Raw genomic sequence first — 25,227 nt, 5'->3', positions numbered from 1 at the left:
TACGAAAGTCTGTCAATGTAATACACCATATAAACAAACTCAAAGACAAAAACCACATGATCATCTCACTAGATGCAGAAAAGGTGTTTGACAAAATCCAACACCCCTTCATGATAAAGGTCTTGGAGCGATCAGGAATACAGGGAACATACCTAAATATAATAAAGGCAATTACAGCAAGCCAACAGCCAACATCAAATTAAATGGAGAGAAACTCAAAGCGATTCCACTAAAATCAGGAACAAGGCAAGGCTGTCTGCTCTCCCCATACTTATTAAATATAGTACTTGAAGTTCTAGCCAGAGAAATAAGACAACATAAGGAAATTAAGGGGATACAGATTGGAAAGGAAGAAGTCAAGCTTTCACTATTTGCAGATAACATGATAGTATACATGAGTGACTCCAAAAATTCAACCAAGGAACTGATACAGCTTATAAACACGTTCAGCAACATAGCAGGATACAAGAGCAACTCAAAAAAAATCAGTAGCCTTCCTATATACAATTGACAAACAGGCTGAGAAGGAAATCAGAGATACATCACCCTTTACAATAGCCACAAATGATATAAAATACCTTGGGGTAACACTAACCAAGCAAGTGAAGGACCTATATAACAAGAACTTTAAGTCCCTGAAAAAAGAAATTAAAGATGTCAGAAAATGAAAAGATCTCTCATGCTTATGGATAGGCAGGATTAACATAGTAAAAATGGCAATCTTACCAAAAGCAATCTACATATTCAATGCAATCCCCATCAAAATCCCAACACAATTCTTCATAGACCTAGAAAGAATAATACTCAACTTCACATGGAAAAGCAAAAAACCCAGGATAGCCAAAAGAATCCTGTACAATAAAACAACCTCTGGAGGCATCACAATCCCTGACCTCAAGCTCTACTATACAGCTACATTAATAAAAACAGCTTAGTACTGGCATAAAAACCGACATGTGGACCAATGGAATCGAATTGAAGACCTTGACATTAATCTACACACCTATGAACATATAATTTTTGACAAAGAAGCCAAAACTATACAATGGAAAAAGAAAGCATCTTCAACAAATGGTGCTGGCATAACTGGATATCAACCTGTAGAAGGCTGCAAATAGATCCATATCTGTCACCGTGCACAAAACTTAAGTCCGAGTGGTTCAAAGACCTCAACATAAATCCAGTTACTTTGAACCTGATGGAAGAGAAAGTAGGAAGTAGTCTTGAACGCATTGGCATAGGAGATCACTTCCTAAATATAACACCAGTAGCTCAGACACTGAGAGAAACAATCAATCAATGAGACCTCTTGAAACTGAGAAGCTTTTGTAGAGCAAAGGACATGGTCAACAAGGCAAAGCGACAGCCTATAGAATGGGAAAAGGTCTTCACCAATGCCACATCTGACAGAGGGCTGATATCCAGAATATATAAAGAACTCAAGAACTTAGACATCAAAATGCCCAACAGTCCAATTAAGAAATGGGTTATAGAACTAAACAGAGAATTCTCAACAGAGGAAACTCAAATGGCTGAAAGACATTTAAGGAATTGCTCAATATCCTTAATCATCAGGGAAACACAAATCAAAATGACTCTGAGATACCACCTTACACCTGTCAGAATGGCTAAGATCAAAAACACTGAAGACAGCTTATGCTGGAGAGGATGTGGAGCTAGGGGAACACTCCTACACTCTTGGTGGGAATGCAAGCTTGTACAGCCACTTTGGAATTCAATATATTGCTTTCTTAGAAAATTGGGAATCCATCTCCCCCAAGATCCAGCTATACCACTCTTGGGCATATACCCAAGAAATGCTCAATCATACCACAAGGGTACTTGCTCAGCTATGTTCATATCAGCATTGTTTGTAATAGCCAGAACATGGTAACAACCTAGATGCCCTTCAACTGAAGAATGGATAAATAAAATGTGGTACATATACACAATGGTGTACTACTCAGCAGAGAAAAACAATGACATCATGAGGTTTGCAGGCAAATGGATGGATCTAGAAAAAATCATCCTGAGTGAGGTAACCCAGACTCAGAAAGATAAACATGGTTTGTACTCACTCATAGGAGGATACTAGATGTAAAACAAAGATGACTAGACTGCTACTCTAGGGAGGCTACCTAGAACACAGGACCCCAAGAAAGACACATGGATCGCCCAATGGCAGAGAAATGGATGAGATCTACATGAACAGCCTGGACATGAGTGGGGGTAATGAAGGGCAAGGGTCAAGGGAAAGAGAGCTTAGGGGAGTGGGAGACCCCAGCTGGATCAAGAACAAAGAGGGAGAATAAGGAATAAGAGACCATGATAAATGAAGACCACATGAGAATAATAAGAAGCAAAGTGCTAGAGAGGTCCACAGAAATCCACAAAGATACCTCCACAATGGACTACTGGCAATGGTCGAGAGACAGCCTGAACTGACCTACTCTGGTGATAGGATAGCCAAAAACCCTAATTGTCGTGCTAGAAACCTCATCCAATGATTGAGGGAACCGGATGCAGAGATCCACGACAAGGCCCCAGGTGGAGCTCCAGCAGTCCAATTGGCAAGAAACAGAAGGGTTTGTATGAGCGAGAATTGTTGAGACAAAGGTTGGAAAAAGCACAGGAACAAATAGCCAAACAAATGGAAACACATGAACTATGATCCATTAGCTGAGGAGCTCCCAACTGGTTCAGGCCCTCTGGATAAGTGAGACAGTTGATTAACTTGATCTGTATGGGAGGCATCCAGGCAGTGGGACCGGGTCCTGTGCTCAGTGCATGAGTTGGCTGTTTGAAACCTGGGGATTATACAGGGACACTTGGCTCAGCCTGGGAGGAGGGGACTGGACCTGCCTGGACTGAATCTACCAAGTTGAACTCAATCCTCAGGGGAGTCTTTGCCATGGAGGAGATGGGAATGGAAGGTGAGATGGGAGAAAGGTGGGAGGGGGGGAGGAGGGAGAACAAGGGGATCCATGGCTGATATGTAAAATTAAATTAAATTATAAAATAAAATTTTAAAAATGGGAAACATTTTTACAATGGAAGGAATTTTATCTCTGTTTGATAACACATTGATTGCATGGGCTGTGTTCTCCTGGTGTCCTCAACCCCTCTGGCTCCTACAATCTTTCCTCCACTTCTTTGGAATTCCCTGATCTCCACCTTCTGTTTGATTTTGGGTCTCTGCATCTGCTCCTATCAGTTGCTGGATAAAGCTTTTCTGATGATGATCATGCTAGGCACTGATATATGTGTATAGCAGAGTCATTAGGAATCATTTAATTGACTTTTTTTTCTTTTGGCTAGTGCTGTTTGATTGTATCCTAGGTCTCTGGACTATCCAGCAGCTAGTTCCTTGTTATCCAGGTAGTCAGGCTGGGCTCCCTCTTGTGGCTTGGACCTCAAGTTGGAATAGTCATTGGTTGGCCACTCCCACAAGTTCTATTCCACTGCTACCCCAGCACATCTTGCAGGCAGGATGAATTGTAGTTTTAAGGTTTTGAGGCTGGGTTGATGTCCCAGTCCCACCATTGGAAGCCTTGCCTGATTACCGAAGATGGTTGGTTTGAGCTCTGTATCCCTCAGGTTTTCTTTCCTTCCCCTTCCTTTTTAAACTGCCTTATTACACTGCATGTATTCTTATTCACTGATACTGTGAAATAATGTAATTCATATAGGATGAAATGCAGAAATGAACATAGTAAAATATTAACCCTGATGTACAGTAAAGGTACAGTAAAGGATTGCAGGGTTCCAAGCATTTGGTAAACATGGTAGTCCATCCAGAGCAAAGGCAGTTACTAAATTACTAAGAAACAGACAAGATTTATAGTACTGAGTAGGTCAATGGAGGGATAATTCATGTCATAGTCAGGAAGAAGTATGACATAAACTCCTCAACACGTAAATCTCACATTGCTTACAAGAGGGTAGAATTTAAATCTAATGAGTGCTAATTTCAAGAATTTTTATTTAATTTTCTTCAGACTATAACTGACCCCAAGTAAGAAAATGTGCAAAAGACAACTTCATAGCATGTGTAGGTAAAATACTGCATCATTGTATGTATTAAAGAATCTATAATTAGGAGCTGAATTGATAGCTTAGTGAGTGAAATTCTTGTTTTGCCAGCACAAAAATCTGAATTCCATCTGCAGCCTCCATATAAAAATCTGGTCCTGATGGTGGACCCATGGCAGTGATAGAGACAAAAAACAAGCAGAGCCTGGTGTCTCCCTGCTCAGTCAGCCTAGTCAACACAGGGAGCTCCAAGCCGGTGAGTTACCCTGTCTACAAAAACCCTAAAAAACCAAATTCAACCAAATGAAACAAACGAAAACCATAGTAAAGAGTACTTGAAGAAAGACATTTGAAATTAATTCTCAGTTTCCACATGAATACACAAAGATGTGCACATATACCTTCCCAGACAGGTATACCCATAAACGTAAACATTTACATATACACAAAACCTACAGTTAATGTTATTTACAGGAATAAGTATATGTATACACATACACATATAAATACTTATTTTACTTATTCAATAAATTGAATAATACTTTGATTTTTTTCTTCTCTTTTCCTTTGTTCTATTCTCTCACCTACTACACCCAGACAATAACTGTTAACAATTTGGGTTAATAATCTCATTTTATTTTTGTGGTTTTAATTATACGTATATACACATTTCATTAAAAAGAAGAAAGAGAATTTTAATAATTTAAAGTTTCTTAATTGTGATAAAAGAAAATATACTTCTCTATGTCTTGTTTTTCTTACTTTTGCTATTTATTAAATAATGGGAGCAATCTATCACTCTGCTCTCTGCAGACTGTAAGAAAAAGAATGCACACAGAACTATAGACAACTGAGAAAAGCAGGAGACGTGGTCCTCCTCAGGGAGGGGCATACCGATTGGTTGCCTGATGTGGATAAGGCTCTGTATGCTGTGAGTGTGTTGCTCTGATTGGTTAATAAATAAACTGCTGATTGGCCATTAGCCAGGCAGGAAGTATAGGCAAGACAAAGAGAGAGGAGAATTCTGGGAACAGGAAGGCTGAGGCAGGAGTCAACCAAACACACAGGAAGCAAGATGTAAAGGCAGAACTGGGAAAAGGTACCAAGCCACATGACTAAACATAAATAAGAATTGTGGCCGGGCGGTGGTGGCGCACGCCTTTAATCCCAGCACTCGGGAGGCAGAGCCAGGTGGATCTCTGTGAGTTCGAGGCCAGCCTGGGCTACCAAGTGAGTTCCAGGAAAGGCGCAAAGCTACACAGAGAAACCCTGTCTCGAAAAACCAAAAAAAAAATAAAAAATAAAAAAAATAAAAGAATTGTGGGTTAGTGTAAATGTAAGAGCTAGTCAGTGGTAGACCTGAGCTAATATCTGAGCAATTTTAATTAATATAAGCTTCTGAGTGATTATTTTATAAGTGGGCTGCGGGACTGCCAGGGCTTGGCAAGACATAGAGAAAAACTCCAGCTACAATTGTCCAGTGCCCAAAAGTGAGCCTTTAAAGCATACATACAAGTAATATTATATGGACTGGACAGTTTGTATTTAGGAATTTGTATGCACATACATATATAGGCAATAACAATTAATGGAAGAAGATTCAGTGAATTTGAAAGAGTGTGAGGAGGGGAGGATGGGCGGTTTTACAAGGAGGAAAGGGAAGGAGAAATGTTGTACTTATAATTTCAAAAATAAAACAAAAGCTAAAGAAAGAAAATAAAAAAAAGGAACAGCTGCCATTTCATGTTTCCAAATGACATGGACAGGGCAACCCATCCTGCAATCCTTAGAATGATTGATGGAACTCAGTGAAATCATGAGCTTAAATAAACCTTTTCCACTTTAAGGTGTTTTGTCAGACATTGGACAGAGCCACCCAAGTAATTAATATAGTAATAAAAATGCAAAATCAACAGCTAGTAGTGGAAAAAAAAACTCAGGTGGTGATATTGTGTTCCCCAATATATTGTGCACCCTAATAAACTTATCTGGGGCCAGAGAACAGAACAACCGCTAGATAGACATAGAGGCCAGAAAAGGGTGGCACACACACCTTTAATCCTAGCATTGCAGAGGCAGAGATCCATCCAGATCTCTGTGAGTTCAAAGCCACACTGGAAACAACCAGGCATTGTGACACACGCCTTTAATCCCAGGAAGTGATGGCAGAAAGCAGAAAGGTATATAAGGAATGAGGACCAGGAACTAGACCCTTTTGAATCTTTTAGGCTTTTGAGCAGCAGTTCAGCTGAGATCAATTCACATGAGGACTCAGAAGCTTTCAGTCTGAAGATTGATGGAAACAGGATCGATTGGCTGAGAAGTGGTGAGGTGAGATTAGCTGTGGCTTGTTTTGTTTCTCTGATCTTTCAGCGTTCAACCCAATACCTGGCTCCGGGTTTGTTTTTATTAGTAAGACCGTTAAGATTCGTGCTACAATCTCATCTAGACACCTACTCTATGTGATTAGAGGGCTGTGAAAGGAAAAGTGAATTTAAATTTATTCAGAAGAGGTTGAGAGTGTCTTATGTGTAGAGGACCAGATGACTGAGAAGGGAAAAATAAACACACAACAACACAGTAGAATAACCTGCCCATGAGCTGATCACCAAAACTCATGGCATTCCTTTCTAGAAACAGCCTTACCTACAGTTAACTGTGGCCATATGGATTGATTTAGCTTTAGATTGAGAGTGATATATGCCATTTATATTTCTGCTAAAATCCAGGTCATACTTAAACTCTTCTGGACTATTTCTACAGTAAACTAGATTCAGATAAGACTAAGGCATTGAAGTATTTCAGGTGTGGAGCTGGCTTGAGTAACTAGAGAGGAGTGTAGACTCTATACACCAAGTGTAGTAAGAATTTTTTCTAATGAGAAATAATCATCCTTATTACATATTATTATTGTATATTATCCTTAAGATGGAGAACTAAAGTTCCACTAAAAGAGAACTAAGTTGACAACTAAGTCCCATGCTGTCAATCAACTAAGACATTTGTATTGAAAGAAAATGCATATAAGATAGTAAATAATTTGTAGATAGACAAAAAATCTTTGATTAACATTTCTCATTTTTTGATAATGGAAATTAAGCATAATAATTTATTTGTAATTTTATCCTTACAGAAAGTTATACATTTTACATGAGAAGAATATATGGGTGGTGGTGAAGAGATGTGAATTTTCTCAAGGTCGTCATGAGAATTTGATGGCTCTGTTACAAGGATTGATGTTATTATGGAATTGTGTATATGCCTGGGAGGTGGAAATTATAGCAATGATTCTGAAGTGAACTGTGATTTTATACCTAGAAAGCACTAGGTATAAAATAATTCAAGCCAAGATGGGTTGGCCTTTATTGAAACAACAGAGTTAAGCTTGGAGTATGTCCAGAATGTGTCTCTTGTTTATGGCTTGTGTGTCTATTTGTTTGGTGGTCCTGTTTCTGGACTAAGAACACTGAATGTACATTGGAGTTGGAGGAAAATCTTTTTGCTCAGTGACATTTTAAAAAACAGTCTCCCCTGTGAGCTCTGAGGACACAATGCATTTTTATTGTTGCAACTAGTTATGCGAATGATATGATGACTTGTTCTCAATGCCCAATGGAACAACTTTATTTTATCCTGCTGGGAATGCCTTGGGAACTTTAGAGAATTTGAAGATGATTTAAAGAATCTGTTTGCAGTGGAAGAAAAGATGCTAAGTCTCTCCATTTTGGAGTTTCTAGGGGGAACTTGGCTCACAGATAATACTACTTTCCCCCATACATTTCAAATAAGTTCCAGAAAATTAGTATTTTTCCAGTTGCCCAGTATTTTACAGGAATTGGGTGAGAAAGAAAACTTTTGGATTATTGTTTATTGTACCTTTGTAACTTGTACAAAATATTTTCATAAGACATTAAAAATCTCTAGATGATTTTATAAAAATCAGCAACTGAAATGGAGACAGACACACTCAAAAGGTAGTCTGAAAAAGTATGTATCAATTGGGATTATTACTGCATCAGTAACACCATTGTTGAGAATGTTCCCAGTGATTCAGAAAATGAAGGCCAAAAATTGAATGTTGAGAAGAAAACCTCAATGTATTCAGAGGATATTTTGTAGTGTGAAAGGTTTTCTTAATTAAGATGTGATTATGCTGCGAATCTCGTTTATTTGTATTATTTCTGAATGAGAAATTCTGTCTTAAGTGCTTGTGGTTGAGTGAAATAAAATTTCTTCAAATTCATAGAATCATGAGAAAGATAGAGAAAGCCACTGCCACGGACTCCATTTGTCTGTTAGTGCATCATGTACCTGTTAAGTTAAATAATTGTTATTGCAATCTTATTTTAACTGTGAAGTTACAATTATTACTTCTAAGCTAAATTTAACATAGCAATAACTGAAGACATTTGGAGTAGTTACATCTGGCCAAATATCTTAGGGTAGAATTTTTAATCTTATATTTTGTCCTGCTGTATATTTAGGACTCTGTATGCATTTAAAAGTAAAAATTCTCAAATGTTTGATTGAATTTTGTTGGAACAGCAGCTCAGAAATCATTCCTTATGCTGATATTCAATTCATAGAAGAAAACTTGTCTTCATTTTAAAGTTATATGAAAGTCAATTTCTCCACCTTTTAGCATCTATACGTATTTTGGTATTTGGATATAGGACAACAATTTTTATAATTTTATTTGTTCATTTTAATTTAAAAATTTTCATATAAAACTTTTTGAAGTCCTTACAGAGACTACAAAATGTCAAAAAATCCCCTTATTCAGACAATTTTAAAAGTATAAATTTGTATTCTAAGCAGATGCACTCAGGCTTCATCCAGGGAATATTTAGCAAGAACGTTATTGAAATTGAAAGATATCTAAAATCTTTTCCCTAAAATCCCTACATATATAATCATAGATAAATTTGGAGTGTTACAAACTTATATCTATTCTCAATGGTGAAAATTTTCTTACCTGTAACATCTAAAGGAATATGACAATTTCCTGGAGGTTATTTCTACATTTTATTTATTTTTAGTCACAAAAATTTAAATTATTATTTATTAATTTTCACATTACAAAATATCTCCTGAAAAAGACAGTATCAGGACTTCAATTTTTCTCAGGTTTATAAACTATTAACATGTTTGAGACAATTCTTTCACCCACCATTTAATATATGCATATTGATGTGAACATGCACTCATAGATACAATTTTGTGTGAAATATGATTTATATGAATCTGTTCTTATGAAATTCCTAGTTGATTTATCCTTCTTTCCCACCTCTCCTTCTCTCATCCAAGCCTCTACTCACAGGCCATAAAAATCAGGATCTTAAGTTTATTGTATTTTATCTATATTTATTTAAATTTAAGAGTATATTTAGGATATTTTAAAAATCATAGCTTATTTGGCTACAGTATGATCATAGCAATTTTATTTCTATATATTTAGGTCTTCTGAGATAATAGTCATTCTGGATGATTCTCAATACAATTAATAATAGTTCTTTTCTGTGACTGATTTTTTTAATGTACCATGACATATCCACCAGTTTCTATTCTTTACTCCTTGGCCAGAAATGAGTTGCATATTCTTTGTACATCTGCTTTTATCCAGTTGGGCTTAGATTTCTAAAGTATCTAAGTATCTAAAAAATGGTAGGTTGACTAGTAAGTATATTTTATTCAAATAAATTGAGTTTTATAAAGTTGTTTCCCAAAGGCTGTTGCAACTAATTTTCCACAAGTTATATGGGAAAGTATCTATTTCCTCCCCTTAGTGTTCAGTGAGCATTTTGATGTACTTTAATTTATGCTAATTGCAAACATGAGTAGGTGCGTATGTGTTCATTTTCTGTGTGTATATGCATAGTATATAGTAGAAATTTCATTCTGTGTGTTTCTAGATGTATAGCTGACAATGACAGAGTAATCTACCACCTCAGTTACTCTTTCCTACTGTATGTAAATACATATTTGCTTATGTTTATTTCCCTTTATGTTAGAATCTGAGCTCTTTTCTAATTCCTTACCCACTTCTCTATTATGCAATGTCTGAATATCTTGATTATCAAATCTTTGAACTACAGTTTCATGTCAATTAAGATACACTCAACTGATCTTACTGTTTATACTCTTGATATAGCAATCTGTTTTAGTCATGTGAGTTTTAACAAGTGATGCAGTTTGAAATACCAGAAAATACATACTGTAATTACAAGATTTAGAAGGATTTCCCCAGCTAGGTGGTGGTGGCTCATGCCTTTAATTCCAGCACCTCAGAGGCAGAGGCAAACATATCCCTGTGAGTTCAAGGCCAACCTGATCTATAGAGTGAGTTCAAGGACAATCGAGGCAATTAAACAGAGAAACCCCCCCCCCAAAAAAAAACCTAAGAGGATTTCCACTAAATGCACTTATTACTTTAGGTGTATTATTGTTTAAAAAGGACAAGGATATCAATAATTATATATATGTGTATATGTATATATATATTAACTCTATATTTACTGATTCTTTCATTTTAGTGATTATTCAGGTCAGACATGACAGAAGAAAACCATACTCTGGTGACTGAGTTTATCCTCACGGGACTCACAGATCAGCCCACATTAAATGCTGCCCTGTTCCTACTGTTTCTCATCATCTACCTCATCACCATGGTGGGCAATCTCGGGCTGATTGCTCTCATCTGCAAGGACCCTCACCTTCACACCCCCATGTACTTATTCCTCAGCAGCTTAGCCTTTGCCGACTCATGCACTTCATCCTCTGTGACTCCCAAGATGCTTATCAACTTTTTATCTAAAAATCATGAAATATCCCTGGTCGAGTGCTTTGCTCAGTTTTATTTTATGGGCTCCAGTGCAACCACAGAATGTTTTCTTCTGTCTGTGACGGCCTATGACCGCTATGTGGCCATATGCAACCCCCTGCTTTATCCAGTGTTGATGTCCAATAAACTCTGTACTCAGTTTATAGCTGTGACCTACTTACTTGGTACTCTGCACTTGGCAGTTCATGTGGGTTTGTTACTTAGATTGTCTTTCTGCAGATCCAACATTATACAATATTATTACTGTGAAATTTTACAGCTTTTCAACATTTCTTGAATTGATCCTTCAGTTAACATGGTTGTGCTTTTAGTCTTTTCAATTTTTATAGAAGCCTTCACCTTTCTAACCATCATGGTCTCCTATGTCCGTGTCCTCTTTGCTATCCTGAACAAGAAGTCTGAGAAGGGCAAGAGAAAAGCCTTCTCCACCTGCAGTGCACACCTGCTCTCTGTCTCTTTGTTCTATGGGACTATTTTTCTCATCTATGTTTGCCCTGGGTCTGGACCAGTTGGAGACAAAGAGAAGATGCTTTCTTTATTTTATACAGTAATAATTCCCCTGCTCAATCCATTTGTTTACAGTCTGAGGAACAAAGAGGTTATAGGTGCCTTTAAAAGAGCAGTAAGGAAATAATAGTTGTACAGATTTTCAGATATTTACCCCTCACATTATATGAAAAATACGATGACAACTTCAACAGAAAAGAAAATGGTTCCTAAATACTGACTAGAATTCTGGCATTTCACTGGTGGCTCAGTAAGCTCTGCTGGGCACATCCAGCTTTGAATTTTGTGTCTGATGCTCTGCTAGTTTCTTTCTTATGAGTCAGTGAAGTTGTGGTAGCCCAATTCATGAACATCTTGTCTAGAAATAATATCCTATAGTTTATCTGAGCTTTTGGCTTTTCAAATTATCTTTTTCCTTTGTCCTTTCCAAATTTTCAGATGTGAAAATGGTTTTACTAAGACATCCTGAGACACATTGGCTGAGGTATAACTCTAACAATTGTTAGCAAACATAATTAGCAATTCATAAGAATGAATAATTTAGCCCTCTAGACCTGGAAGTTAATACGGTTTTTGATCCTTTACCACACTAAAGAGTACTGGTAGATTGATAAAAATAAAACCCTGTTTCATGATGGAATGCATACCGGAGAAGAAATATACTATTGAATAACAGGAAAAAAGAAAAGTTGAATTGAATATAAAAATGGTATTGATGAGTGTAGGAAGAAAAATGGGGTAGCCATAAGTTAAAATGTTCAGCCTCAAAATTTGTCATATCTTGTATTTAAATCCCAGAATGCAATTTCTAATCAATGATAGTGAATAGTACTCAATTATTTATAAAATTTATTGCAGTAAAAAGCACTTCCATAGAGCTTCTGAGCAATTACATTATTGTTGTAATCAATTTTAGTAAGAGTTGGCAGGTGGAATTTAAGGGACTGTTCGGAACCAAATTTCTAGAACTGTATAGTTGTGCCAATGAATTCTCAACTATAGATAGATAATGATTGTAGGTATAAATTATATATAAATTAATTTATAATAACGCACTGCAAAATTTTACTTTGTATGAATATTATTTTGTAGAGATATATAATTCATTCTTTTTTAAAAAGTATATTATTCCAGCATATTTATTTGTGAGAAATAATCACATCAAAGGAATTAAATTTAAATTGTTAGACACCTAACAGGTATGCCTTGTTCTACTATTTGGATGCAGCTCATCTCTTGCCATGTCAGTGATTCCAACAATACTGAATGTTTCCTATAAACACATAGCTGTATGATATCTTTGAAAGATGTAGACATATGATATATTTTTAACTTAACCCTGTTGACTATGTGCATTATTAGGAAAAAAGTCAATGTGTGCAACTCATCCTAAAATAAATACCATTATTTTCTCTGTAGCAAAAGCTCTTTAAAAATATTCCACATAACTAAATTCATAGTCTTTTAAATATTATTTGTAGCCAGACATGATGGCACATGACTTTAATCATAGGACTTGGGAGGCAGAGACAGGCAGGTCTCTGAATCTGAGGTCAGCCTGGTCTACAGAGTAATGTTCTAGGACAGTCAGGGCTACTATAGAGAAATCCTATTTTTAAAAACCAAAAGAAAAATTATTTGTACATGCAGACAATTTCAACAATATTGAATTCTTTTGCAAACACTGTAATCTTTTCTAACCTTTCTTCCCATATGTGCTATAACATTTTAATTAGAGTACCTACCTAAAATCTACATTATGAAAATGTCTCTCTGTCTATCTGTCTCTGTCTCTCTCTGTGTTTTTGAGACAGTGTTTCTCTGTGTAGCCCTGGCTGTCTTGAAACTCCATCTGTAGAGCAGGCTGACCTTGAACTCAGAGATCTGCCTGTCTCAGCCTCCTGAGTGCTGGGACTAAAGGAGTGGGCCACCACTGCCTAGCTCAATATGTCTTTTACTATCACTTAAATTACACAAATCCACTTTGTTAAGAGCACTTGTTGCTTTTGCAGAGGAACTGGGTTCAGTTCTCCACATTCATTTACAGCTCACATCATGTAACTCCAGTTTCTAGGAGATCACAGACTTGTGATCTTGTCCTGACTCCTGTCAGCATCAAACATGCACATGGTACATATACATGCATGAAGGTAAATACTCATCCACGTAAGAAGGTAATTCTTTTAAAATTTACAAATATAATTATGTCAGAATTCTTTTAACAAAAATGTTCAGATATCATATTACTTCACAGAGAAAAGCTTAATCATTCATATGTAGTCTTGGCTTGACTTATGTTTGGGTATTTCAGCCTGAGAGACCAGCTCTGAGAACTGCTCCAGGGTTGTAAAGAGAATGCCTTCAGAGTAGTGGGACTTAGAAATAATCCATACCTATCTGAGGGAATGAAAACTCACACACATGTTGAGGGTTACTCATTTTATTTTTTCCAGCTCCAATTCTTCAGCTGCTTTGTACTACACAGCGTGTACACATTCAACAGCAAATTTTAGGTGATAAAAGTTAAAAATGACCAAATGCACAAGGCCATCAAGTCTAAGCTATCAGCTGAGCTTTCATAATTAATAATAAGCCTCCATGTCATAATTTGGGAGCTGGGTGGCAGGACAGAAAAAGACTCTCTACAAGGGAACAAAGAAGCCACAAACATTGAGGCGCCAGATGTATGATGAATTGCTAAATGGTCGTATCAATAAATAATCCAAAGCCATATATTGGGGTGAAAACTGAGAGATCAGAGCAGAAAGAAGTCAACCACATTCTTACTCTTAGAAATCCTCAGCCAAAGTGAGAGCTACTTTCTGTCTACTCATGCCTATATACTTTCTGTGCCCTGACATCTCACTTCCTCTCTCTGCCCAGCTACATCGCTTCCTCTTTCTATCCCACTCTATCACTTCCTGTCTGTCTGTACAGACTTCCAGACACCTATGGTTAACTAGTGCTAGGAATTAAAGGCATGTGTCACCATGCCTGGCTCTGTTCCCATGTGACCTTGAATTAGGATGCTAGGATTAAAGGCATGTGCTACCACCTTCTGACCTCTATGTTTAATATAGTGGCTGGCTTTTTCCTCTGATCTCCATGTAATCTTTATTGGGGTATACAAATAAAATATCACCCCAGATAGTCTCTGTAGGAGGTTTCTATATATGTAAATAGGCTCATGTTGGAACCATCCAAAAGGCAGAAGCCACAGTTGATAGTCTTTGCACTCAATAGTTCCCAAGCACTCATACTCAGACTCCTGAGGAAATCTATTCAATTCCTCTTGATCATGACCCATTTGAGTAATTAATAGCTTTGCTAACTTCCCATGGGGTCAATTGATCTTGCAGTCTTCAAAAGGTGATGCCCACATCAAAATACAGAGTTACTCTGGTTTTCACCCACTCAGGACTTCTTTGTTTCCTTGTAGTGAGTCTTTCTCTCTCCTGCCACCCAGCTCCCAAATTATGACATGGAGGCTTATTATTAATTATGAAAGCTCAGCTGATAGCTTAAATTTGGTGGTCTTGTGCATTTGGTAATTTTTTTAATTTTGGGGATGATGTAACTCAGCATAGCTGTCAAAGCATGAACTAGCTCTTATAACTTAAATTAACCCATATATTTTAGTCTACATTCTTTTATGTGGCTTGTTTACCTTTAGTTTGTAATTGCCCCTGCTGCTTGTCCTGGATCTTCTGGCATCACTGCTCTTCTTCCAGTGTCCTCTGTGCCTGGAAATACTGCCTTGCTACTGGCCCTTCAGCGTTTTACTAAACCAATCAGAGTGACACATCTTCACAGTGTACAAAAGATTATTCCACAACACCCTAAAAACACCCTGTAAAACAAAAGCAAATTTCTTCTTCTGAGTTAGAAACTAATCATGAACAAATACAGAGAAACCTAGTACGTTCATTCAGACACACTTTGAGTCATGACAGCTCACCATCAGAGAAGTGACCAACTGCCTCTCATGAGAGTTTTATATCAGAAATATAAATAACACAATTTTGTCTTTTTGTAATATCTGAATTTATTAAAACTTTAGCATACATGGGACTTAAGGAAAATATAACTATCTCAGGGTGTTTGAAAATACTATGTGGGAACATTGTATTTTATAAGATTTTAAATGGAGTTACACTACACAAGGGATTATGTCCCTTTCAGAAGCCATAGGTTCCCAAGTAAAAAGCTCAGTGCCACATATGGGATACCACCCCTCAAGGTGTTTTCAGAGGATGTTCCAGAGACCCCTAAACAATACAGATTATTTTGTCAAGAAGGTTGTCAATAAGAACCTGATGAAAAGATCCAACTACTGAACATACAGCAATCAGGTCAAGATTCCTTCTTGCTGCCTAGCTCATAAATTAATGGAAAATTCTATGCAGACTGCTGGAACATAGGGAAAATCCGTCAACAGCCTTAGTCAGCTATGGACACTGTGAGCTTCAATAACAACCAGCATGGTGGTGTTGTTTGTTTTTGCTCTTTTTTCTTTGGGGGCCTGACACCCTGCTGTGGGATGGTCTGTATGTCAAGTGTGTTGCTGATTGGTCAGTAAATAAATCACTGATTGGCCATTGGCTAGGCAGGAAGTATAGGCAGGACAAGGAAAAGAATTCTGGGAAATGGAAGGCTGAGGGGACAGACTGGCAGCCGCCATCAGGACAAGGAAGATGTAAGGTACCAGTAAGCCATGAGCCATGTGGCAAAGTAAAGATTAATAGAAATGGGCTAAATATAAGAGTAAAAGCTAGACAATAACAGGCCTGAGCTAATGGCCAAGCAGTTTAAATAATGTAAGAGTCTATGTGTTTATTTTATAAATGGGCTCTGGGACTGGCGGGACTTGGTGGCGGGAGCTGGAGAGAAATTCTCCAGCAACAAATGGCGCCCAACGTGGGGCAAGAGTTTCCACCTAAAAACTTAGAAAAAAGTTTCTAAAACGGAACTAAAAACAGCTTCCTAATTGTCTCTGGCTAGGCAGGAAGTATAGGCAGGACAAGGAAAAGAATTCTGGGAAATGGAAGGCTGAGGGGACAGACTGGCAGCCGCCATCAGGACAAGGAAGATGTAAGGTACCAGTAAGCCATGAGCCATGTGGCAAAGTAAAGATTAATAGAAATGGGCTAAATATAAGAGTAAAAGCTAGACAATAACAGGCCTGAGCTAATGGCCAAGCAGTTTAAATAAGGTAAGAGTCTATATGTTTATTTTATAAATGGGCTCTGGGACTGGCGGGACTTGGTGGCGGGAGCTGGAGAGAAATTCTCCAGCAACAACACCCAGCTCCCAAATAAATCAAATATGGAGGCTTATTCTCAATTATAAGTGCACAGCCTTAGGTTGTCTTATTTCTAGCCATCTTTCCTTAACTTAAACTAGCCCATCTAACTTTGGCCACAGCAGCTTTTCTCTTTCTCTATTCAGGCATACCTTTTCTTTCCTTCTTACTCTGTGTCTGGCTGTGTAGCTGGATGGCTGGGTGGCTGGTCCCTGAAGTCCTCCTCTCTTTCTTCTCTCATTCCTTGATCCCCACCCCCCAGATTTCTCCTTCTATATACTCTCTCTGCCTGCCAGCCCTGCTTATCCTTTCTCCTGCCGTGCTATTAGCTATTCAGTTCTTTATAGACCATCAGATGTTTTATACAGGTACAGTAACACATCTTCACAGACTTAAACAAATGCAACATAAACAAAAGTAGCACACTTTAAAATAATATTCCCCAACAGCATGGCAAGATACACCCATGGGTGTAAAAAGTGGCATGAATGTTATGGTGGTAACCAACCACTTTCTAATTGAATTTAAGACCCATTCCACAGAAATAAACACATGTATTACAAATCTGGCCAAGAACTCACGATTAGAAAACTAAGAGGTCAAAATGTGAACCTGTTATTCTTATTTTGATAAATTGGCATAGTATTAAAGTGGACTCTAAATTCATATCTCTCACTCCAAATATCAGGCCTCTGAGAAGTTTATTTGTACAGTATATGGTGATTAGAGTAGAAACATACAACTTGTCAAAGAACAGAGGAGGAAGTATCAGTGGAGTATTCAGCCATAAAAAGGACATGTTGAGAGGAGTAAAGATGAATATGATTAAAATACATTAATGAAATATATATGTATATATATATGAGCATGAATATATATGTATGTGTGTTTATAAAATAGGTTACCACATGGCCTTTTCAAACATCTTTAATATTAGTTATTTCTCTCCTCACCTCCTTCTCTCCCCTACCCTACTTCCAAGCCCTTCCCTATCCAAATTTCTCCCCATCATTCTCCATTTTCCTTCATACTACCTGTGTTCTACTTTCTTGCCTCCCTTAAGAGATCCATAACAGATCCGCTCCTTAGGTGTCTGTGTTTAACTTAGAGTACCTCTCATACCCTAAAAGAAAAAAAGGCAAATTGAAACCAATAAAGCACACGCACTCCTACACACACACACACACACACACACACACACACACACACACACACACACACACAAACTGTGGAGTCCATTATATGTTGGTCAACTAATCCTGAATATATCCAGAAGTAGTTGATACACAGTGTCATTCTACTTGAGAAAACTGATTTCCCCTCTCCTAGAAGGTATAAGTGACAGTTCAGTTGTTAACCCTTACTTTAGGGACTAGGTTTTCATTCATTTTTTTAAAATATAACAAAATAAAATATAATAAGACAAAACAAAAACTATCACATTAAACTCAGACAAGACAAATGAATAGAAGGAAAAGAGTACAAGAGAAAGCACGAGAATGAGAGACTCATTTTTTGCAAACTCGGGAATTCCATAAAAACACTAAACTGGAAAGCGAAATAAACACACAGAGGACCTGGTGCAGACGTGTGCAGGAACTTTGTATGCTGCTTCAGTCTCTGAGTTCATGTGAGCTTGGCTCACGCTGGTTGAGAGGTCCTTGTTTTCTTACCCTCCATGCCTTCTGGCTCTTACACTCTATCTGCCTCCTGTTCCGTGAGATTCTTTGAACTCTGAAGGAGGGATTTGATGAAAACATCTCACTTAGGGCTCAGTATTCTGAGGTCTTACACTCTTTGAGGAATGCCTGGCTGTAGGTCTCTGTATTTATTCCCATCTGATTTCCCCTCTCCCAGCAGGTGTGACAGTTCAGTTGTTAACTTTTACCCTAGTGGCTAAATATGTATTCATTTATTTCAGTTGATGTTTCTCACTATTTATCAGTAAAGTGCCAATGGCTGCTTATAATTATGGAAGTCCCCAGAAAATAGCTAGCTTCCAAAAATTAGAATGCTGAGGTAAAATGGAACACAGTGTTCCTAAACAAGGTAGCTATAGACAATGTTGACTATCCAGCCCTAGACTCATATACAAGGAAATGTCCACATGGCAATGGACCCAAACATGAAACTGTCTGCCCTCACACGGAGCTCACAAGGCATCCTGAGTAACAGCCCTGTGCTAATAGGGCAGACTATTGGCTCGTACAGTGAACTTGGGGTTTCTTGTTGTTTTTTGTTTGTGTTTTGTTCCTGTTATACAATAAAGAAAAAAAACTTGAAACTTGTCACAAATGTTTATTTCTTTTTCCTTGAGTTTATTTTTAATTAAATTTTTTCGTTTATTTTACATTCCAACCACAGTTTCCCCTCCCTGCTCTCTTGCCGTTCCTTCCCCCGACCTCCAGTCTACCCTCCCAATCCACTCCTCCTCAGTTCAGAAAGGGTAAGGCCTCCCATGGGAGTCAACAAAGCATGTCATATCAACTTGAGGCAGGACCAAGATCCTCACTCTGCAACAAGGCTGGGTGAGGCATCCAAGCATGGGGAATAGGTTCTAAACAGCCAGCTCATGTGCCAGGGGCATGCCCTGATCCCAAAGCTAGGGAGCTCACAAACGGACCAAGCTACACAACTGTTACCCACATGCAGAGGGCCTAGGACAGTCCCATGCAAGCTCCCTAGCTGTTGGTCCAGAAACCATGAGCTCCCTCAAGTTCATGTCAACTGTGTTTATTTCTTTTTTAGTCTTCTCAGAGCTCCTAGAACTTCTTTATTCCTCAAACTATAAATAAATGGATTTAGCAAGGGGATTATTATTGTGTAAAATAAAGAATACAGTTTTTCCTTATCTTCAGCTGGTCCAGACCCAGGACGGATATAAATGAGAAACAGATTTCCATAGAACAAAGAGACAGAGAGCAGGTGCGCACTGCAGGTGGAGAAAGCTTTGCTTCGGCCCTTCTCAGACTTCTTTTTCAGGATGGCAAACAGCACACGGGTATAAGAGACTACAATGTTTATAAATGTGAAGGCTTGTATAAATATTGAGCAGATGAAAACCACAAGCATATTAAGCGTAGGATCAGTGCAAGAAATTGTGAATAATTGTACAATTTCACAGTAGAAATAATGTATAACATTGGACCTGCAGAACGTTAATCTAACTAACAACCCCACATGGATTGTTGAATTCAGGATACCTATAAAATACGTAACAAGTATAAGCTGAGTACAGAGCTTATTGGACATCACCACTGGATAAAGCAGGGGGTTGCATATGGCCACATAGCGGTCATAGGCCATCACTAGCAGGAGGAAACATTCTGTGGTTGCACTGGAGCAAAAAAAATAAAATTGGGTGAAGCAGTCACTCAGGGATATCTGACGATCTGTAGATAAAAAATTGACAAGCATCTTGGGGGTCACAGAAGACGAAGTGCATGCGTCGGCAAACGCTAAACTGCTGAGGAATAAATACATGGGAGTAGTATGAAGATGAGGGTCCTTCCAGATGAGAGCAATCAGTCCAAGGTTGCCCACCATGGTGACGAGGTAGATGATGAGGAACACCAGGAAGAGGGGCACCTGTAACTCTGGTCGCTCAGTGAGTCCTGTGAGAACAAATTCTGTCACCAGAGTCTGGTTTCTTTCTGCCATATCTGACCTGGACAATCACTGAGATGGAAAAGGTGAGAAACAACCAGACAGAATTGTAAGATGGGGGGACTTTTGTGTTACTAATATATTCCTATGTGATGCTTCTCCACTAGTATTAAATGTTTCTTTCATTTCCTTACTTAAATATTCACTTAAAGTTTCTTATAATAAAAAAGTAACTATAAAGTGACATGTAAACTTAATGCAAATACTTTACTTTTCAGTCTAGCAAGGTTTTATACACCTGCATATATTCATCTTAAAGTTCATTTGAAAAATTGGTTTGTCCTAAGGTTAATATGAGGAATAAGAGCAGTCAAGCATATTTAATATACAGTGAACTAAGTTAAAGGCTTAATGAAAAAAAATATTAAGACAAGAGCATAAGTGGGCAGAACAGAGAGATAAAAATAAATTTTAGTGTATATATGACTGACATAAACCAATAAAAAATTTATATCCAGTCTGAAAAGAACGGCTGTAACTGCCAGCTATGTGTCTGGAAATAATAAACTAGGCTCCATACCTCACACCCTCACACAAAATTTAGAAAGTAACACATAGCAAAAAAAAAGGGCAGCTTAGCTCTATTATCCAAAGGAAGAAACTTAGCATGCAATAAACAGCAACAACAACAAATGGTATCTTACAGACAAAGAACATATAATAAATTTGAAAATTGTATTTTAGTGAATATATGAAAGTAATATAAAGACTTATATCTGTATTCTGATGACAGTAAAATAAAAGATGGCTAATTTGGAGCACACAATTCACACACACACACACACACACACACAGAGATATCCCTTTTCATATATAACATCATCAGAAATTAAAATGTATAAAATATCCACTACAAATGGAGATGATAAAAATGATATTCTCATATACTAATTGTGGAAATATCAGTACTACAGGTTTATTGAAATGGATTTCTGAAAATCCATTTCAAATGCAAATACCTCTGATATATTCTTTTTATATACCCTACAAATAAAAGCATGAATACACAAGGATTAATATCTCTCTTTCCTCTCTCTCTCTCTCTCTCTCTCTCTCTCTCTCTCTCTCTCTCTCTCTGTCTCTCTCTCTGTGTGTGTGTGTGTGTGTGTGTGTGTGTGTGTGTGTGTAATAAGTAATGCATTATTTTTCAAGGTGGGAAGGGACACATATATCCAGAATGAAGTATTAGGAGAAAACGTTCATAATACGGACTAAAATTCAGTGACAAGAAAAGAAACAGGAATTACATTGGAGATTAACAGAAAGCATAAAAATCTCAGGAGTGACATATAGACAAATGAAAATAATTATGATCTCATTATTGGCACAGTCAACAATTATGTGTAAAAACAAGCATTTTAAAACATATTTTACGCCGGACGGTGGTGGCGCACGCCTTTAATCCCAGCACTCGGGAGGCAGAGCCAGGCAGATCTCTATGAGTTTGAGGCCAGCCTGGGCTACCAAGTGAGTTCCAGGAAAGGCGCAAAGCTACACAGAGAAACCCTGTCTTGAAAAACAAACAAACAAAAAAACATATTTTACATTTTGGTAAAAAACTCTAAATACACTCTAGTGTCTTTGGAGGATGGGGTTGTTGTTTTGTTTTATGAAGGGAGATATAGGAAAGAAAGGGAGGAGTTGAGAAAACACAAGCAATAAATCCAATTGAGAGTTCCAACAGGAGAGAATCTCATAATCTCATAAAGCTTGAATCATTTCACAAACAATCAAGTAGTGGGTATGCATGCATGTGTATGTATGTATTGCATACAAATATCTGAAACAATGGTCTTTACATGTTAATGGTGTAGAATAGAGGTGGAAACATAAGAATGCTGACTTCTTGTTGCTGCCTTTTATAGGGAATTTCTGAACTGAAAATCCAGCTGCAAACCAGGAGCTCTTCATCTTGAATTTTGCAACTAAAACTCAGCTAAGTTTGAAATAACCCCCAGGAGAAGAAGCATATTTGTTTACCAGTGGTTCTCAACCTTCCAATGCTGTGACCCTTTAATACAGTTCTTCATGCTGTGGTGACCCCAACTATATAATTATTTTCAATGTTACTTCATAACTGTAATCATGCTACTGTTATGAATTGTAGTGTAAACATCTGTGTTTTCCTATGGACTTAGGTGGTCACAATCCACAGGTTGAGAACAACTGGCTTAGGTATCTTAAGTGAGGAAACTTTTTAGCATAGAGAGTAGATAAGTTTTCTAAAAACCTAAAACTTACCTTTAATTATATAAGGTAAAGAGTCAGTTAGATTGGTAAAAAAATGAAAGTTGTTATTTGTCCAGCAGTATTCTGATGAAGCTTATTCCTGTGTTGTTTATTTCTGACCCTGTCATGAAAGGACATGTAATTTCAACACGAATCGAGACATTCTTCATGCTCAACAATTTCTGAAAGATGTCCAGTTTTTGGATGAGTATTTTTAAGGAAAAATAAATGTAAAAATAAGTGCTATTATGTTTCCATTTGTAGAAAGCACAAATAATTTGATAAGAATACTCAATACTTAAGACAATAAAATTTTAATTACAATAGTAGAAAACCTATGTTCATCCAATTTTAAAATATCAGCTGTCAGAACAAATATCAGCATGGAGAACACTGGCTGTTCTGTCTTCACTGAAAATGTGAAAATTGGAGCAATGTGGAATTCTTTTAAATATCTACAAGGACTCTATTAATCAAAAGAGAACGAAATGCTGATTATTATAACTTATTATATACATATCCTCTAAGACATAAGATTTTTCATATCCTCAAATTATTGATATTCTCAGTTTCAGATCATGAAGAATTCATTTGAGGCAAATGCAAATAAGCCTTGTGAATTTGTGTATAAAATATACAAGGAAGGAAATGTATCTCCTAGGTTTCACTACTCTATTAATTAATGAAAATTTCTTAGCAATGCTGACCCTTCCACCATGAAATATTAGTGGAACACCAGCAAATGTGCATCAATTTCTATGCCTGCAGCTGTTTGGGATTTTTGTTATTGTTGTTGTTCTCTAACAGAAAAAGGTGCATCCTTTTAACAGTGAAAATTATGAAAATATCTCCACTCTCACCCAATCCCTGTAGAACATTGGAAAACTGGAACCATGCTCATTTTCTGGAAGTACCAGGCAAAGTACAGAATGAGGCAGGGTTATTTGTACACAGATTTTCCTCAAACACTCCAAACTGGAGCAGGATAGCATTTCTTTCACCTACTGTGAACCCACCCTTTAAATAATGGTGAAGTTCCCTGAGTATTTCCAAGAGACTCCCAATAGGATGAAGTCAGCATTGATCTACTGGGCATTGCCAAGAATCATTAAATCATCCACACAAAGCTACAACTGGGAGTGTGTATGTGTCCTCAGATACTCTGTAGGGGCTTGTTTAGCAGTTATGATGAACAGAGTTTACAGTGAGTTTGTTTTCCTTCCTGTTATTTTTCCATAATTGAGCACAATTGAAATTGCCAAATTAACTTTATTTTCATGTGAAAATCCCAAAGGCGCTTAACATTTAACAAGTTCAAACCTGAGATGGTCTTTCTCTACCCCATTCCTGAGCCTAACTTTCTTCCTGTGTTCTTCTTAGGAAACCAACTCTTCTAGACTTTGTTAACTAAAGACTATATTGTATCCATAGATTTCTTTCCCTGTCTATGATTAAGCTCAAAAGTCAGGTCAGAAATTATTCATTACTTGCTTGGAATTACATAACCTCCTAGCATTCTCTCTTACAACAGAGCCATCAAATCCAATTTCCACACTGACTTAAGAATGATAGTTAAACAATACACCACCACCTTTCACCACCATTCCAAATGCAAACTCTCCTCTTCTCCTTGTTCCTAACATAACAACTAATATTCTTAATAATCCTAGATCCTATGTTGAGAAATAGACATAATAATTAGCTGAACACAATTAAAAGGATTTTTCATTGTATCTGTATGTCATTTTACTGCACTGTTAATTGCTTCCTGGTTCTTTTATATTTTAGTAGATTGAAAGAAGCTCAGTTATTGATTATCTAAAGTGCAATATTTTTGTTTCTAACTACAGGAAAATTCAACCTCACCAATTCAAAGTCCCAAAGGGTTTGATTTTACCATTCAACCATTTTCCCAACTTGACTTTCTATGGTGTATATTTTCTCATCTGAATAAAGCCAGAAGGAAATACTTGACCATGGATTTTGTACATGAAATGACTATTGGCTAGAAATTTAAGTGGCATATGTTATTCTCAATTAAAAACTAAAAAAAATCTGACAATGTGGAAGGATATATTTCTACAAGGGAAGACATAGATACTAATCAGGTGATAGTTTTTCTACTGCATTTCCTCTGCCATTTACCTGTTATCCTGTTTTCTCACTTACAATACACTCTCAAGTCCTTCAATGTACAAAATACTAAAAATGGATTGGCATCCATTCTTTATTTAGGTACCAAATGCATGATATTTATGTCTCATGTTTTTATTATATAGCCAAAGTACAATTTCTGTAGGATGTATTGTCATTATAAAGCATATGAATGTTTAAAAATATCCAAATTATATGTCTGATCCATTAAAAGACTTACCTTTCTGCAAAATGTTCATTGAATCTTATTTCCTTCTGGAGAAGAACATAATAGTGACATATACTTCAGTATGCATACAGTTCATCTAGTGAGTGTGAGATGCTACTAATTCTCACTCGTGATTTGTATCAAGGATACATCATCCATGTGAATAACTACATGCCTGATACCACATCCTGTACTGAAGTGTGCTAGCAGGCTTTATGTATCTGACAGAAAAACACCAAAAGCCGCTGGAAACTACTAATACCAGCCATGAGCTGGCATTAATTCTGT

General features: G+C 37.2%; 1 protein-coding gene and 1 pseudogene across 1 annotated transcript; one reads left to right on the top strand and one right to left on the bottom strand.

Moving 5' to 3' along the window:
* The first annotated feature begins 10,583 nt into the window (after positions 1-10,583).
* Positions 10,584-11,507, top strand: LOC131922385 (olfactory receptor 5AC1-like; annotated as a pseudogene).
* A 7,908-nt stretch (positions 11,508-19,415) lies between these two features.
* LOC131922384 (olfactory receptor 5AC1-like) lies at positions 19,416-20,342 on the bottom strand. Its single transcript, XM_059277171.1, has one exon. The coding sequence runs from the start codon at positions 20,340-20,342 to the stop codon at positions 19,416-19,418; it is 927 nt and encodes a 308-aa protein (XP_059133154.1).
* Positions 20,343-25,227: the final 4,885 nt, after the last annotated feature.

Source organism: Peromyscus eremicus, chromosome 12 (genome assembly GCF_949786415.1).
Source record: "Peromyscus eremicus chromosome 12, PerEre_H2_v1, whole genome shotgun sequence".
In the NCBI taxonomy this organism is placed as follows: domain Eukaryota; kingdom Metazoa; phylum Chordata; class Mammalia; order Rodentia; family Cricetidae; genus Peromyscus; species Peromyscus eremicus.
Note: the sequence above shows the minus strand (reverse complement) of the source record. Positions and strands in the feature narration are given on the sequence as shown.

Coding starts and splice junctions, on each gene's coding strand:
- LOC131922384 (XM_059277171.1), bottom strand. CDS start 20,342: ATGGCAGAAAGAAACCAGACTCTGGTGACAGAATTTGTTCTCACAGGA.